Raw genomic sequence first — 17,576 nt, 5'->3', positions numbered from 1 at the left:
CCAAAAATCATTGGGATATCAAGTAAAGATTATGTTCCATGAAGATATTTCGTAAATTTATTATCTTAAATATATCAAAACTTAAATTTTGTTAAGTAATATGCATTGCTAAGAACATTTGAACTTCATTTCACCCTCAGTTTCTAGATTTTTCAGTTGTATCTCGGCCAAATATTGTCCAAACAAACATGAATGGAAAGCTTATTTATTCAACATTTCAGATGATGTATAAAATAATTGACCCTTATGATTGATTTTGTGTGTCTAGGGTCACATTTATAAAAAAATATGATGAAACTGAAATTGTAATTTGGTGCACGGAATTCACAATAAATAAATAAATACGTTTATTTCTTTATATATAATGCATAAAAAAATAGAAAATGTGGTTGGTTACCAAGGAGCCAACAATAAAGCTGCTAGTTTAAGTGAAGTTCAATCAATATAAGCAAAAAATGAGTCTATATTTGTCTGCTCTAATGGCTTATTATAGAAATACGGTATACTAACTTACTGTAGCATTTAATTTGTTTGAACTAAAACCCAGATACTTACAGGAAACTGCTTGCAATGAACAGTAAACCTGAACCAAAGTCAATTTTGTAATCTCTAGTCTTTTGACTGGAACTGAGTGACCTGTGCTAACTTCCGGCCGGACAGCGTTCTGTGTGCGCGCTGTCAGTGTGCGCGTTCTCGCGAAACTATTCTAACCGAGTCGAGTGCAGTGAAGTGAAGCCCATCGGAAGACTTATCAAGTCCGCCTAATAGTTTACATATCTTCCACTGAAGCGATGGCAACCGACTCGTGGGCTCTAGCTGTGGACGAACAAGAGTCTACAACCAAGACTGTGAGTGAAAATGCGGTATAATTGTGTTGTAATGGATTAGCGGACTAGCAGCGTTGAGTCAGGCGCTGGCTGTGTCAGTTAAATCAAAATCCTAGTGAGCTGGCTATGGTAACTGACTTACCTAGACAGCATTTCTGCATGTCACAGGCTTGTTTGAAATGTCCAAACAAGGTTTTGGCCATCAATATACTTTTTATTTAAGTTTTGAGACACTGCCTGTATGAGATTTTATATCTAGCGGCCACAGTTCAACTGTTAACGTGCGTAGTTTTAGTTTGAAAGCTAACGTAATTTGGTGTGTGTTTGTATAATAAACGTTAGCAATAAAGGACTTGTATGATTAGCAGCAAACAGTTCTGCTTCATTTATATCATCATCGACTTTTGTTTAATCAGTTTGAGACGTTATTGACTCATAAATTATGAATGTTAATTATTAGATATTGACCCAAATGTATTAAAACGGTAAATGTTCTTGTTTGAAAACAGATTGGGAACTTGCGGATTATGGAAGCGGGAGATGCCAATTTACATCAGACTGATGGTAGTCATTTTTTGCATTATTAAATTGCATTAAAGCATAGTTCACTCACAATTTACTTGTTCATGATGTTCCAGACTTGTATGACTTCTGTGTAACACAAAAGGAGAAACTTACATTAAAAAAAAAAAATGTAGATAATTTTTTTGTCCATACAGTTACAGTAAATGGGAACTGGAGCTTGCAATCTTCAAAAATAGTGCAAAAGTACTATAAACTGTCATTATAAGTGTGCACTTCTAATACTTTCAAGTCATGCAATATTTTTGTGAGGAACAGCCCAAAATCACGTCATAATAATAACCTTGCTATTATCTGGTTCTTGATGCAAGGAACAATCAGTCCTTTTCTGTCTCCCTTTTTAGTTCATCTACTGAACAAAGTCATACATATTTGAAGTGACATGAAAGTGATTAAATTACAGTTTTTGTGTGTGGACTATTATTTTAACTATTATTTGTTTCGACAAAACATAACCGTTAACAATAATTGCATGAAAATATTTCTTAGCATTTTCTGACCATCTATTTTTTCTCTCCTGTATCATAGATGATGGCGACAAATCCGACGAAGAGGAAAAAGGTTCATTTTTAAACTGCAGTCTGCATTTAGAGTCAACATAGGACCAAAATATATAGTTAATTTATTTGCGTAGTTTAGCACAACAGATTTTTGTGAGTGATTCTGATTCTTAAGCTGCTGTAAGTACTTAAGTAGTTTAAAAAGTGTGTGGTTACATCTTAAGTTACTTATTCAAATAACATCTAAGCTTTATGGATTAACTGTAAAAGACCATCATAGTAGCCTGTTTCTTTCCTAATCTACTATTTAGAGGACAGAGCCACACAGTCTCTCCTAAACAAGCTGATCAGAAGCAATGTGGTCAACAACACAAACCAAGTGGAGGTTCTTCAGAGGGACCCAAACTCACCACTTTATTCAGTCAAGACCTTCGAGGAGCTGAGACTGTGAGTGCTTTAAAACAGTGCTATCTGTGGAAAAAAAACTGAAATGACACAACCATTCAGAGATCTGAGGGCAATTTTTCACAAAAATATTAAGCAGCACATCTATTTTAAATGTTTATATTAAACAAAAAGTAGATTGCAGCAAAATATTAGAATGATTTCTGAAGAATCATGTGACACTGAAGACTGGAGTAATGATCCTGAAAATAAGTGGTCGAGATATATATATTTTTTTTGACAGCCGATGCCGATATCTTGGAAAGCAGGGGACGGATAGCCGATATAAAGCCGATATAATTTTTTAAAATTATTATTATTAATATTTAAGAAATTTGAAATAATTTGACAATGGATTAAAAAATAAATGTGTAAAAGAAACATTAGATGACAGTATTTTTCACAAATAAATGAATAGTTAATAAAAATGTAATTAAAAAGAAAGTAAACACTGTAACCAACAGGCCACTCAGAATTCTGGGAAGTTTGTGTGCACTAGGAATCATATTTTTTAAATAAAGCCAGGTTAACCCTCATTTTACATACAGCAATGACATGAATATGACAGTGGGCAAATGCATAAAGCGCAGCATAATTTGAAATCACGAGTTTAAAGTTTAAAACCATTCAATTCACAATGACTGACCGTCACACAGAGAACACACGATCATGCTGAATACACACTTCACAAGATCTCACAGATGAATTTGACTAATTTTGCAAGGTTTGTGAAATTAAATGTTCAATAAACATTCAAAGATTTGTTTAAATTATATAAATGCATATTTTTGTAATTCTGACGGCAACGAGAATGTATTATAATGTTTACCTTTCTACTAAAAGGCCTAATATAAAAGCAATCGTTATAATACTTTCTGTATACATTAATTCCTTTATTTAACCGTTCTATCTAATTATTACACAGACTTCTATATGTATTAGACAGAACTGTTAACGACGACAACAAACAAGAAAGAGAGTGTGAGCACTGTGCGTGCTCAGGGGCTGCCGCTCTCAGCGCTGTCAAAATAAAAGTCCCGCTTCGAACACATCGGACAGAAAAACTTATCGATCGATGCCGATATTTGAAAAATATCAGCCTTGGCAATATATCGGTTGACCACTACTGAAAATCCATCTTTGCATCGCAAGAATAAATGACATTTTTTAAATGTATTCAAATAGAAAACATTTATTTTAAATTGTAAAAATAATGCAGTTTTATTTGTATCTTGTATCGACCCCAAACCTTTGAACTGTATTTTACATTCCTAACATTCAGAACAATCACTGCTAACAATCTGTTCAATATATGGGAGAACTTAATATAAAAAAAGAGCATCCAATATATATGGAAAGCTCTCAGACAGCATACATAAGTCAATTTTATTCGTTTTAATTTGTGTAACTTAGGAAACCACAGTTGCTCAAAGGCGTCTATGAAATGGGCTTCAACAGACCTTCTAAAATCCAAGAGAATGCCCTTCCCATGATGCTCGCCGAACCGTAAGTCCACATTTTTTGTAAATTATATTTTAATTTAATATAGAGTTCATATTATAGGTTAGGAGCAAAAAGTTAATTTCACTATGATCCTGTATGGGCTCAAAACCATTGATATATACAACTAGAATTATTATTATGGTTTTATTTTAACTAAAAGCCCACAGATTGAATATTTGATTAATAAAATTGGACTATCCAAAAGTTTATGTGAAATATCTGGGTATACGTGTGAATTGAGGTTTAATAGACTCGTATGTTTCCCTGACTCTAATGTGTTTCCTTCACTTCCAGACCTCAGAATCTGATCGCTCAGTCTCAGTCTGGCACTGGTAAAACAGCTGCCTTCGTGCTGGCCATGCTCAGTCATGTGGACCCAGGCTTAAAATGGCCTCAGGTGAGTTTGAAAACTGAGATTCACTCTTATGTTCCCTTTCATTCTGACTAGAGGCAAGATGCTGCAGGTCAAAACCTTTGTTTTGTTTTTTCAGACACTGGTCAATTTTTAGATTTTAGGTTCATTACATAATGAAACATTTGCATATTTAAACATAACATTTCAGAATTGTAGCAGTAAAGAACTGCCTGAATGTACTGTGTTTAATCAACTGGGGAAAGTATAGCTCCGTCTGTTAGTTTAATATCTATTCCTTTATTCCTTTCAATATAGTTCATATCTCAGAATCTTCAAAGTTCAAATTGTAAGATAAACATTCACAGTTACCTTTATTTATTCCTTGGCAGAATTACAAAATGTCAACTCAGAACTTAGAGGGGGAAAAAAAGATTTCTTACTTTATAGATCACAATTCTGACCTGCAAAAAAAAATTAGAAATGAATATAGTTAAAGTTAATAGTTTTTGTATGAAAAAAAAACTTTTTCTGCCATGTACTCAGCCTCATGTTTTTATAAATGTAATCATTAAAGTCACAAGGGTCATTTCAGTGTGAACTATAATGTAAATGCTGTTAATACTTTGGTGTCCAATCTGTGTCTGTCCTGCAGTGTTTGTGCATTTCTCCCACATATGAGCTCGCTCTGCAGACGGGGAAAGTTATTGAGCAGATGGGCAAGTTTTATCCAGAAGTCAAACTGGCATATGCTGTTCGAGGACATAAAAGTAAGTGGTGAAATGAAGCCTCAGAATCGTGTGATGTGTAAAGCAGATTTAAATGCATGATGGCTGCTGTGCCCTCTGCCAGTGGAGCGTGGCGTTAAGATCAAGGAGCAGATTGTCATCGGCACACCTGGGACGGTTCTAGACTGGTGCGTTAAGCTGAAGCTCATCGACCCCAAAAAGATCAAAGTGTTTGTTCTAGACGAGGCCGATGTGATGATCGCCACACAGGGACACCAGGACCAGAGCATCCGCATTCAGAGGTGAACTCAGCCTAGAGTTTGAAGACATGCTGCTGATTATATGATCTATTATGATTTTGATCTACTGTATAATTAAAAGTTGTTGTTGCCCTACCTTGTTGTTGCCATTTTGTTGCGAGATCAGAATTCAGAGGGAAAAAAGACCTCATTATATAGTCAGAATTGCAAGAAATAAAATTCTAAGTTTATGTCTTGCAATTATTTTTTAGAATTCTAAGTTCATACAGTATCTTGAGTCTGTATCTCACATTTATGAATTATGAGGTGAAAAAAGTCTGAATTGTGAGCGAAAAAGCAATTACATAAAAAAAAGTACTTCTTGACAGAAATGTACAGTGACATAAAAACTCCTCTTCAAAGATTAACATGATTTTCAGATTACAAAAACAAAACAAAAATTGTTCTAATACTAAAATTCTTGAAAAATACAAGTGTTTTTTTTTTTTTTAAAGAAAATTCATGATTAAAGGATTATATTATATATAATATAAAAGAACTAAAAATTTTGTGTTTGCTTCTGTGTTTTCAGGGTGTAAAGAACATATTTTGTTTTGTAAACAACTGGATATTTTTTTAAATAAATTTTATTTAATTTGAACACAAAGATTACATTAATTGATATCCTTATTTTCCTCTGATAGTTTTGCATTTTTTCACAAAAAACTAACTCATTGTCCTTCAGAATGATGTCTGTGACATTTCTTTTTTAAAAGAAATAGATAGGTTTAGCACGAGATAAAGTATAAATGGTTTCTATTTCCCATCACTGACAGAATGCTGCCCAAAGGCTGTCAGATGTTACTTTTCTCTGCCACCTTTGAGGACTCTGTGTGGAAGTTTGCCGAGCGGGTCGTGCCAGATCCCAACATCATCAAGCTTAAGCGAGAAGAGGAGACCCTGGACACTATCAAGCAGTACTACGTGCTCTGCAACAGCAAAGAGGACAAGTTCAACGCACTCTGTAACATCTACGGAGCCATCACTATCGCACAAGCTATGATCTTCTGTCATGTGAGTCTGTTTGCCTCTGGTTGATTTCTGTGAGTTTGCGTTTCTTTCATTTAATCATCCCATATTGTCATCTTTTCTCAGACTCGGAAAACAGCCAACTGGCTCGCCGGCCAGCTGTCTAAGGAAGGCCACCAGGTGGCGCTGCTCAGTGGGGAAATGGTAGTCGAGCAGAGAGCTGCAGTTATTGAACGTTTCAGAGATGGCAAGGAGAAAGTTCTCATCACTACTAATGTCTGTGCAAGAGGCAAGTACACCATTGCGTCTAATAAGATGTATTTCTACAGCCTTGAGAGAATATAGAGTTTCTATTTTAACCAAAAGTTGAGAGTATTTGGTCCTTTCTCATCTGTGTGTAAATTCTGCAGTCTTCAGTAATCAAGCTTTCCATCCACAAGGTATTGATGTTGAACAAGTGTCAGTGGTGATCAACTTTGACCTCCCTCTGGACAAAGATGGCAATCCAGACAATGAAACGTACCTCCACCGGATCGGCAGAACAGGACGTTTTGGTAAGAGAGGACTCGCTGTCAACATGGTGGACAGTCAGCGCAGCATGGAGATTCTCAAGACATATGAGAGGCATTTTAGTAAGTGTTTCCATTAGTTTATATTAATAATTCACCTGTAGTATGTAATAGTATGTATGAAAAATTATCTATTAATTTTTTTAAATCTTAGAATTATTATTGAATATTTTGATTAATCATAGATCTTTCTCCCCCTGTACATATGGGTCTATATCACCATACTGTAGAGTGCTTTTCAAACCCTTACGATGCTCAAAACTTTTGGTTTTACTTTCTCATTCGCTTGGTCAAGTACTATAGAAACATATTAGCTCCGCTCCCACGCATTTTTCTTTAGATAATTGTGGGCCATTATTCGATAATAAATCACAAGATATGTCCACCTTGTCAAGGACATATATATTATTGTTAAATACGTTTTCATTGCAAAATTATGATGCAAATTATATTTTCTGAAAGGTATGATGTCCCTTTCTTAAACGGGGTTATTTGTTTGCTTTCAAAATATGAATACATAAAAAATTTTATGTATGCCATGTGTAATCTTTAAATAATATAATTACATCCTCAATCACACTGATATAGCCCAGCCCCATTCATTTGACTTTTCAGCAATATTAACTACAAATGAATGCTTTGTCCACCCTGTCATGTCTAGACCAAGATGGCTTTTAGAGGCTTTTGCATTGGAACTTTTCATGTGTGTGTGTATATATATATATATATATATATATATATATATATATGTGTAAATTACAAAAATAATAAATAATTATAAAATGAGCTTAAATGTTTTATTTTACTAATTTGTTTTATCCAACAGATAAGAAAATTGGGAGGCTGGACACAGATGATCTCGATGAAATTGAAAAAATCGCCAACTGAAGTGATGAAGAGCGACATGCACTCTACATTATTTTCATAAAAATCAGTTCTGCTGTTACCTTGTCAGATTTGATGCTTGAAAAATCTGCATTACAAAGACAGATGTTTACATACATTATCAACTCATATTTAGGAGAATATGCTTTAACTCAAGCTTAATGCCAAATAGTTTTGATGCTATGCTTCTAGCCGTTACAGGACTTTTTGAATCAGTTTGCGTTTGACAGTTTGTTTTGATTTTGAAGTGAATTGCCGTACTAATTCCTACATTTAATCTTGTTTACAGGGGAGAGTTTTACATAGGCATTTTTTCTGTTATCTATTTGACTAATGAAGCATACCTTGCATAGGACTGCGCTGTGAAGAAAGTGGACTACTTTTGGTCTTGTGTGTGAATAGAATTATAACAGACTTCAGTATTTATTCCATCACAGTATCTAATAAGATAAAAGTTACGAAGAGAATCTCTGATAAATATGGTTTACATGCCTACTGATTGGTACAAAATAATAATAAGGCCTACAAATGACAGTCTCTTAAGACCAACTCAAAACACTAACATTCCTCAAGACAAGAGAACTTTAGAATAAAAGATCATTTTAAATGAGAATTATTATGAAAAATACAATAGAGTATTGTTTTGATGTGTAGCAATGCCATTGTACTTGAACTGCAAAAAGCATTTAAGCTCTTTGAAAAAGAGTTTTTGTTCTGTTCAGAAAGACCAAATAGTAGTTAAAGTTTTAGTTGAACTGTGAATTATTTGCTCAGATGTTCTTTTCCGTTGCAGGAAATGTGTTACTTTTACAAAGTATAAAAAGCTACTGAGGAGTGATGTTGTATTGTAGCTATATTGTTAGGAATAGCTGCTCTACTGTTGTTTGCGAAATGCTAAATTATTTGAGTTTGTTTACATTTTTGCTGCTTAAATTAAGGCACCTTGTTTGACCGAAACCCATTTGTGATTACATTTAGCTGCAGCATTTCCGTTTCATTTTTTTGTACATTGCTGCATTTAGGGTTTTATAGTTGTTTCCTATATATTCTTATAATAATAAAACTACCATTTGGCTCATTTCTATGTGGGGATATCAATCATTTTTACGTGTTTGCAAGAATTTATACTTTTTTCATTTTTGCTCCCTGCATCCACTGTGCAAAAGACAACACCTTTATTATAGCTTTTAGACATTTTAACATGCATTTAACATCCAGTCTTGAATCAAAAGGCAAAAAAAGTTGTATAAAGGGGAAAAAAACTTTTTGGATTCTTTTATTTTGTGTAAATCAAAAGTTTGTAAGAAAACTGTATATAAACTGTAATTATAAAAATAAAAAAATTAATGTCAAAGCAAAAACTTCTTAATGGTCCTAAACACACTTAATGACCACTTTCTTTAAGCAAAATGTAAAACTTTTTTATCTGTAATATATCATATATTTTATCTAGATGTCCGTTATGTCTAACTCTTCCCATTGTTTATGACCCAAACTGGTTCTTGACAGATTTCTTTTTTTAGTGATCTTAATTCGTTTAGTCAAGCAAGATGTTGATTATAGTAAAGAGTAAACTTGAAGAGCATGATTTAGTTATAGTAACCATGAATTTTTATTATTATTATTTGTAGTAAAACCATGGTTAATTTCCGTAAGGGGTTATTTTTCTTGTTTGTGGTACAATATAATGCTATAATTTATTTATTCATTTATTTTCAGGTTGTTATAAATATATATATTACATTTAATATATAAATTACATGTATATAATCACGGTCACATTTTATGTTATTTCATATCGTTACTCATGAATTCATGTGGGATATTTACTAATATGAGATATTCACATCTCCTAAAAACCTTTAAGCAATTTGAGGCCAAAAAAAGTCACTTTGGAAGAAACGTGAAATAAATAAATAAAAAACAAAAAATATATACTGTGTTACGTGTTAGAACGTAATTGTGGTGTTAAGTGTTAACCTGTGAGCAGTGTGTATTTTCTTGTGTCTCTTTTTCGCTCCCTGCTCATTAGAGCAACAGGTGCAGCTGCTAAGTGGGCGCAGCTGAAGCATGTCAACGTGTGGATATAAGCAGTGAGGATTGTCTGTTTGTCGAGCTCACCCTCCTGCTTCCTTGGTGTAGATCGTGTGTGGACGACTGCTGCTTAGAAGAACGGTGTTGTGTTAACCCCGAGAGAGCTGTGCTGTGACCCAGTTCATGTAAAACTCCTGGTGAGGAGTTAGAACTGGTAGTGGTATTAGGCCGGTAATTGTATTGTTAAACTAACCATTGTTTGTTTAAAATAACCTGTGAGAGAGGTTTTTAGGCCTTTTTATTTCCTTTATAGTTTTCTCCTGTTTAATGGTCAGAAAGGGAGGTAAGGATTTGTATTTTATTTATTGTTTAATTCCAGGGAAGAGGACTTAAAACTTAGTTAGAAAACTCCCTTTTGTTTATTGTTTTGGCCATTTTGAAGCCCTCTCAGCTTAAGTTATTTCTCGAGTCTCATCCCAATGTAAACAAATAAATACCACTTTTCTTGACTTCTGGGTTGTGTGCCGGCGTGTTTGTGGAAGCAGGAGATTGAACTCCGGGCGGCACCCCTTTTCTTTGGTGTCGCTCTCGATGTGCGTGCATGTGGCACGTAACATAATGGGGGCTCGTCTTTAAATTTATAATTCTTCGATTACGGAAACAAAGGGAAAACCTCAAAGTCGGTGAGTAAGAATCTAATCTTACCATATATCAAAAATATTTTTGGTGGGGGAGGAAATATGGAGAGTGAGGTTGAAGCCTTTATTAGCTCTCCGTCTGTAGAGCAGTTAGATCGTTTTCAAAAAAAAGAGTTACTGCAAATTGCGGAGAGTCTTAAAATATCAGTTTCATCTTCGGCATTAAAAGCTGATGTCAGAAAAGAAATCCTGTCGGAGATGATTTCTCTTGGTAGGTTGCCTAAAGAATCTGTACCACCTGCACGTGAGTTTGATCCTGAGGTGGCACTAAAATTAAAAGAATTAGACTTGCAAATTAAGCGTCAAGAACATGAGACACGTTTGCTAGGGTTACGTGAACTAGAACTTGTTCGTTTAACGAAGCAGGAGGAACGTGCGCAGCCTGTTGTTGAGCCACAGGGGGGCCATGGGTTAAGTCAGTTTGATCCTACTCATTACATGAAGCTCGTTCCCCAGTTTAGGGAAACGGAAGTAGATGCCTACTTTACAGCTTTTGAGAGGGTAGCTGGAAAACTGTGCTGGCCTAAAGATATGTGGGCGGTGATGTTACAGAGTAGCTTCGTGGGCAAAGCACAAGAGGTTTGCTCTGCTTTGCCCATTGAAGACTCTCTTGATTACGATGAAGTCAAAACAGCGGTTCTTAGAGCGTATGAACTCGTGCCAGAGGCGTACAGGCAGAAGTTCAGAAGTCATACGAAGACGTCTAGACAGACCTTTGTAGAATTCGCGCATGATAAAAAGGCAATGTTAGAGAAGTGGTGTATTGCGTCGGATGCTACAACGTTTGAACGCCTACAGGAATTAATATTATTGGAGGACTTCAAGGGTTGCCTCCCTGAAAATTTGGTGTTACATCTAAATGAACAGAAGGTTTCTACTTTGTCTGAAGCAGCAGTATTTGCTGATGAGTACGTGTTGACTCACCGTACTGTTTTTGCCTCGCCCTGTCCTAGTCAAAACATTAGAGCGTATACTGAGCGGAATTCTGCAGGTGTGCGTTCCCCAAAGTCTGATTCTCGTGCGAGAGTGCCTGGGGGAAGTATGTTTAGGCCCACCGATTCAAAACGCGCGTGCTTCTTCTGTCTTGATCCCAGTCATTTAATTGCAGACTGCAAGGCGTGGAAGCAAAAGAATGTGGCTGCTAAAGCTAAAGGAGTTGCACATTTAGTACTTGAACCACAGGTAGGAATGGCTGAGACTTTTTCACCTGGAACGGAGTTGTTTAAACCTTTCCTGATGAATGGTTCAGTTTCTATTTCTCCTGGAGACACGGCAAAACCTATTTCCATTCTGCGCGACACTGGTGCCGCCCACTCGTTTATTCTTGAAAACGTACTTCCACTATCTGCAGACACTTACACAGGGACTGATATATTGGTCCGTGGAATTGAGCTAGGGTGCATTAAAGTTCCTGTTCATTCTGTGTTCCTGAAGTCCGAGCTAGTCACTAGCTTAGTAAACGTGGGAGTATGTGTTAAGCTACCAGTTGAAGGTGTCAATTTCATCTTAGGGAATGATCTGGCCGGAGGCAATGTTTTCCCTTTTCCGTTAGTGTCTGAGTGTCCTACGAGAGATTCAGATGTGCTGGCTGTTTCTCCTCCTTTATTTCCAGCGTGTGCGGTAACGCGTGCACAGTCACAAAAATTTGCAGACACCGTTGATCTGTCTGACTCTTTTCTACTAAGTTCGAAACCAACAGAGTTGTCGTTGTCGGTGAATGACAATGTGTTTGAGACAAGCTCTGATGAGTGTAATCAAAGGCAAACTGCTACTATAGGACGAAAGCAGCTTAGTGCCGCACAAAAGTCAGACTCTACTTTGTCGCGCTGTATTGAATCCGCCGTAAAATCCAAAGATGAACTCGCTCATGTGAGGATGGGATATTATTGGGACGGGGAGGTATTAAGGCGCAAGTGGCTTCCAATATCTGGGGACAAGACTGACTTAGACCATGCCGACCAAATTGTTGTGCCAACCTGTTATCGTCCTGTAGTGCTCGACTTGGCTCACGATCACCAAATGGCAGGCCACTTTGGAGTCAATAAAACCTATAAGCGTGTTACAAAATATTTTTACTGGCCCGGAATAAAAGCCTGTGTCGTGAAATATTGCCGGTCCTGTCATGCGTGTCAGATTGCAGGAAAACCTAACCAGATTGTGCACCCTGCGCCCCTACACCCAATTCCTGTGGTGGGGGAGCCGTTCGAAAGATTAATACTAGACTGTGTTGGCCCGCTCCCGAAATCGAAAAGCGGACATCAGTATGTTCTCACGCTGATGTGTGCAACCACTCGGTTTCCCGAGGCGGTCCCTCTTCGTAATATAAAAGCAAAGACTATTGCGAAAGAACTAATCAAATTCTGCTCTCTTTTTGGCTTACCTCGAGTAATTCAAACAGACCGTGGAACTAACTTTACATCGAAGCTTTTCAAGCAGGTGCTAAATAGAATTTCGGTGTCGCATCAGATGTCCAGTGCCTATCATCCGCAGTCTCAGGGAGCGTTGGAGCGGTTCCATCAAACGCTCAAAACCATGTTGCGTATCTACTGCGTTGAGGAGGGAAAAGACTGGGCTGACAGTTTGCCCTTGCTACTTTTCGCTGTGCGAGAAACCGTGCAAGACTCTCTAGGCTTCAGCCCAGCGCAGTTAGTGTTTGGACACTCCGTTCGTGGCCCCCTCAGGCTTCTTAGTGAGCAAATGCTTGAGGAAGAGGTTGCACTTGTGCCAGTGGCTGAGTATGTTGATACTCTCCGTAAGAGGTTGAACCGCGCTTGTGTTCTCGCCAAGTCTAATCTAGCAGGTTCACAGGATGTTATGAAAGATTACTACGATCGCAAAAGTGTTGTCCGTTCGTTTGCTCCGGGTGAGTCGGTGCTGGCATTATTACCAGTTCCTGGGTCTCCTTTGCAATCCCGATTTACTGGTCCTTACGTTGTTGAGAAAAAACTGAGTGAAACTAACTATGTACTGAGAACACCAGATCGTAGGAAGAAAATGCGAATGTGTCACATTAATATGCTGAAGCCGTATCATGCTAAAGATCAAGTTGTAGCATCAGTTAAGGACGTGACGTTGGTGGCTCCTGTTCTCCAGAGCTCCGTAGAGGATGAAGTTGGAGTAAATATTCCAGGGCTGGGCGAAAGCTTGCAAAACTCGAACGTGCTCAACAATTTGCGTACCTTTCTTGGTCACTTACCAGATTACCAAAGAAAAAATATTACAGCATTGATTGACAGTTTTCCCAGTATTTTCTCTGATCTCCCGTCTTGTACTGATGTGTTGTTCCATGACATTGATGTGGGAGATGCGGCTCCTATTAAACAACATCCGTATAGAGTTAATCCTTATAAGCGTGGTATCATGAAAACTGAGGTTGAATACATGTTACGAAACAGTTTAGCAAAACCAAGTCAAAGCGCGTGGAGTTCGCCCTGCCTGTTGGTTCCTAAAAGTGATTCATCATTTCGATTCTGTACGGACTTCCGAAAGGTTAATTCAGCTACTAAACCTGACTGTTTTCCCCTTCCAAGAATAGATGATTGCATTGATAGAGTCGGACCAGCAAAGTTTGTTTCGAAGCTTGACCTGCTGAAGGGCTACTGGCAGGTGCCCCTTACTCCGCGCGCTTCTGAAATCTCAGCATTTGTCACACCAGACTACTTCTGTCAATATTCCGTGATGGCCTTCGGTATGCGGAACGCCCCGTCCACGTTCCAACGCCTAATGCAGTTGGTACTGCGTGATGTACAGAATTGTACTGCTTACCTTGATGATATTGTTGTGTATTCTTCCACGTGGGAAGAACATGTTGAATCATTACGTGAGGTATTCTCCCGACTAGCTGGTGCATCACTAACTGTGAACCTGACAAAATGCGAATTCGCCAAAGCCTACGTCACCTATCTTGGTAAACGTGTGGGTCAAGGTCAGGTTTGCCCAATAGATGCCAAGGTAGTGGCCATATCTGAATTTCCTACACCCACAAATAAACGCGAGTTACGCCGCTTCATCGGAATGGCTGGTTATTACCGGGGGTTTTGTCGCAATTTTGCCACTCTTATTGCACCCCTAACTGACCTTCTCCGACCGACTTCAGGTTTTAACTGGACTCCTAATTGTGAACGTGCTTTCTCTGGAACAAAAGACCTATTGTGTAATGCCCCAGTCCTGGCCGCCCCTAACTTTGAACGGCCTTTCCAACTTGAGGTTGACGCGAGTATGGTAGGGGCAGGAGCTGTTCTTCTGCAGACGTCAGAAATGAACATCAAGAAACCTGTGTGTTATTTCTCGAAAAAGTTTAATCGCTGTCAATACAAGTATAGCACTATTGAAAAAGAGGCTCTCGCATTATTAATGGCATTGAAACATTTCGAGGTTTATCTGGGTGGGTCCACGTTCCCTGTCAAAGTTTTTACGGACCATAATCCGTTGGTTTTTCTCAATCGCATGTACAATACAAACCAACGCTTAATGCGTTGGTCCCTTGCTCTTCAGGAGTTTAATTTGGAGATTGTCCATAAGCGCGGTACTGAAAATCTGATTGCTGATGCGCTATCCAGAGCGCACACTGCTGAAAATGCAGAGTAAGATAAAAGATCAATGTGATGTGGCCATTAATCTTTTGGGGAGGGGAGGAGTGTTACGTGTTAGAACGTAATTGTGGTGTTAAGTGTTAACCTGTGAGCAGTGTGTATTTTCTTGTGTCTCTTTTTCGCTCCCTGCTCATTAGAGCAACAGGTGCAGCTGCTAAGTGGGCGCAGCTGAAGCATGTCAACGTGTGGATATAAGCAGTGAGGATTGTCTGTTTGTCGAGCTCACCCTCCTGCTTCCTTGGTGTAGATCGTGTGTGGACGACTGCTGCTTAGAAGAACGGTGTTGTGTTAACCCCGAGAGAGCTGTGCTGTGACCCAGTTCATGTAAAACTCCTGGTGAGGAGTTAGAACTGGTAGTGGTATTAGGCCGGTAATTGTATTGTTAAACTAACCATTGTTTGTTTAAAATAACCTGTGAGAGAGGTTTTTAGGCCTTTTTATTTCCTTTATAGTTTTCTCCTGTTTAATGGTCAGAAAGGGAGGTAAGGATTTGTATTTTATTTATTGTTTAATTCCAGGGAAGAGGACTTAAAACTTAGTTAGAAAACTCCCTTTTGTTTATTGTTTTGGCCATTTTGAAGCCCTCTCAGCTTAAGTTATTTCTCGAGTCTCATCCCAATGTAAACAAATAAATACCACTTTTCTTGACTTCTGGGTTGTGTGCCGGCGTGTTTGTGGAAGCAGGAGATTGAACTCCGGGCGGCACCCCTTTTCTTTGGTGTCGCTCTCGATGTGCGTGCATGTGGCACGTAACAACTGATTAACTAAATAGCGTTGTATTGCTTGCTAAAAAGTATGTGGTTTGTTAATCTGTAAATGAAATTTTTAATACTGAAAGAATTAAATACCATCATCCCAAAAATTATTGCTCAGTGTTATTTTAATTTTAAATATAATATGAGAAAAACCATAACAAAAACACATTCCTTAGAAAATTATTTTCAATTATTTAATTACATATTATTTATACATTCACTACAAAATCCCCGCTTTGTAGTTTCAACAAAACTGCAGATGTATGACGCACATTCGACATGAATTCAAGTAAAAGTATTTCCAATAAAATAATTAACACTCACGAAAAAAAAGAGCTATATATTCAAATATACATTAGTTCACTTTTAAATTCTAATTTAAATATGTATCATGCACATCATTTGCCTTTAAATAGCTTTATATTGTTCCCTAAGCTCAAATATATTGAAGTACACCCAGCATTTAATGCCCACTTGGTGTTGTGTAGTTGATAGCTTAAAATGAGCATTAAATCTGCATATTGCATGTTTGTTTGGTTTATAAAAAGCCAGACAAATAAGTTGATGTTTGTAGATGTGCCACAAGGATTGTGTATTAATTAGTGTTAAGATAAAAATACATCTCAGCCCCCCTCTACGGCAACTCCAGGAGGTTGTTCTTCGCATACAAGTCTTCTGTGATCTGGTAGACTTCAGCAATGAGAGGCAAAGACTCTCCCAACAGAGCCACCACTTGCGTGTGATCCCCCGCATTCATCACATCAAAGAATGTGTCCCGCCCCGGAAGGACACAGAACGCCACGCCGACAGCTTTCCGGATGAGCCAGGGGTGGTGCTGAGCCAGAGACTCGTTATAGGCATCAGAACACATGACGGAGGTCTTGCTGTCCTCGCTGCTGGTTCGTAGTCTCTCCAGGAACAGCTCCAGCCAGCGCAGAGCCCGATGTAGCCTCAGAAGAGTGCGGCAGCCAGATTCTGGGTGGCTGTCTCTTTTGATGAGGTCCACCAGGTCATTCTCCAGCTCATACTTCACCATGGACTGGATGGTGGCATAATAGGACCCGTTTTCTCCTGAGATGAAGTTCTCTAGGATCTGGATTTTGCTGACCACATCCTTGGAGATGAAAGAAAACACGTTCCCTAAACTATTCATGAAGCTGATGGTGGGAAAAAATAGGGATTTACATTACTGCATTTTTTTTTATTGCTCATAGTCTTTATACACAGATGGCTTTTCTAAATTTTTTGACCAATGCATTTTACAGCTGAGCATTAAAAGCTTTTAAATGACAATATACATTTACATTAATTCAAAATAATAATTAAATATAAAATAAAATGTTCTTAATATTTCACGAGATGTGGCATCACTTCTTTAAATATCCCACGACTATAATATAGACAGTATAAAAACAGTAAATAAACAGTATAAAAACAATATATAAACAGTATAAAAAAGGTACTCACGAGACCAGCTCTTGCCATCCTGCTATATAATATTTAATGTAAACCTCCTTATTCTCACTCATACTTGATCTGAATGCTTCCAGAACCTTTTGGAGACTGAATGTATCTGCCATGTCTGGAAAAAAATCCTATATATTAATTTTCAGTAGCTTATGTGTTCTTCATTGGGATAATATCGCTGTAAATAAATTGCTTTCCTCTTGATTCTCTTCCGGGATTTTTTTTTCAAGCAACGTTAGACCAATCAAATCGTGTTTTTCATGTCACATGACAAGAAGTGCCATGTGATTGGACTTTGGTTTTGGCCCTCTGTAGTTGTAAATACCTAGACGCCTCATTGGCCGCTTTGAGCCGTTGCCGCGATACGTCAAC

General features: G+C 37.8%; 2 protein-coding genes across 2 annotated transcripts; one reads left to right on the top strand and one right to left on the bottom strand.

The window, feature by feature from the left end:
- The first annotated feature begins 675 nt into the window (after nt 1–675).
- LOC113041601 (ATP-dependent RNA helicase DDX19A-like) lies at nt 676–8,736 on the top strand. The gene is made up of 12 exons (XM_026200227.1): nt 676–848; nt 1,337–1,391; nt 1,938–1,970; nt 2,221–2,356; nt 3,767–3,859; nt 4,151–4,253; nt 4,864–4,978; nt 5,061–5,238; nt 6,012–6,249; nt 6,331–6,493; nt 6,645–6,836; nt 7,600–8,736. The coding sequence occupies exons 1-12, from the start codon at nt 792–794 to the stop codon at nt 7,659–7,661; spliced, it is 1,425 nt and encodes a 474-aa protein (XP_026056012.1). The 5' UTR covers nt 676–791; the 3' UTR covers nt 7,662–8,736.
- Nucleotides 8,737–15,917: 7,181 nt separating this feature from the next.
- LOC113041609 (ceramide-1-phosphate transfer protein-like) lies at nt 15,918–17,445 on the bottom strand. The gene is made up of 2 exons (XM_026200236.1): nt 17,205–17,445; nt 15,918–16,894 (listed from the first exon to the last, which is right to left on the bottom strand). Exons 1-2 carry the CDS (start codon nt 17,315–17,317, stop codon nt 16,372–16,374), a joined length of 636 nt encoding a protein of 211 aa, XP_026056021.1. The 5' UTR covers nt 17,318–17,445; the 3' UTR covers nt 15,918–16,371.
- Between the last annotated feature and the right edge of the window lie 131 nt (nt 17,446–17,576).

Source organism: Carassius auratus, chromosome 23, assembly GCF_003368295.1.
Source record: "Carassius auratus strain Wakin chromosome 23, ASM336829v1, whole genome shotgun sequence".
Lineage (NCBI taxonomy): Eukaryota > Metazoa > Chordata > Actinopteri > Cypriniformes > Cyprinidae > Carassius > Carassius auratus.
The sequence above is the reverse complement of the archived record's forward strand: the minus strand, read 5'-3'. Positions and strand labels throughout refer to the sequence as shown.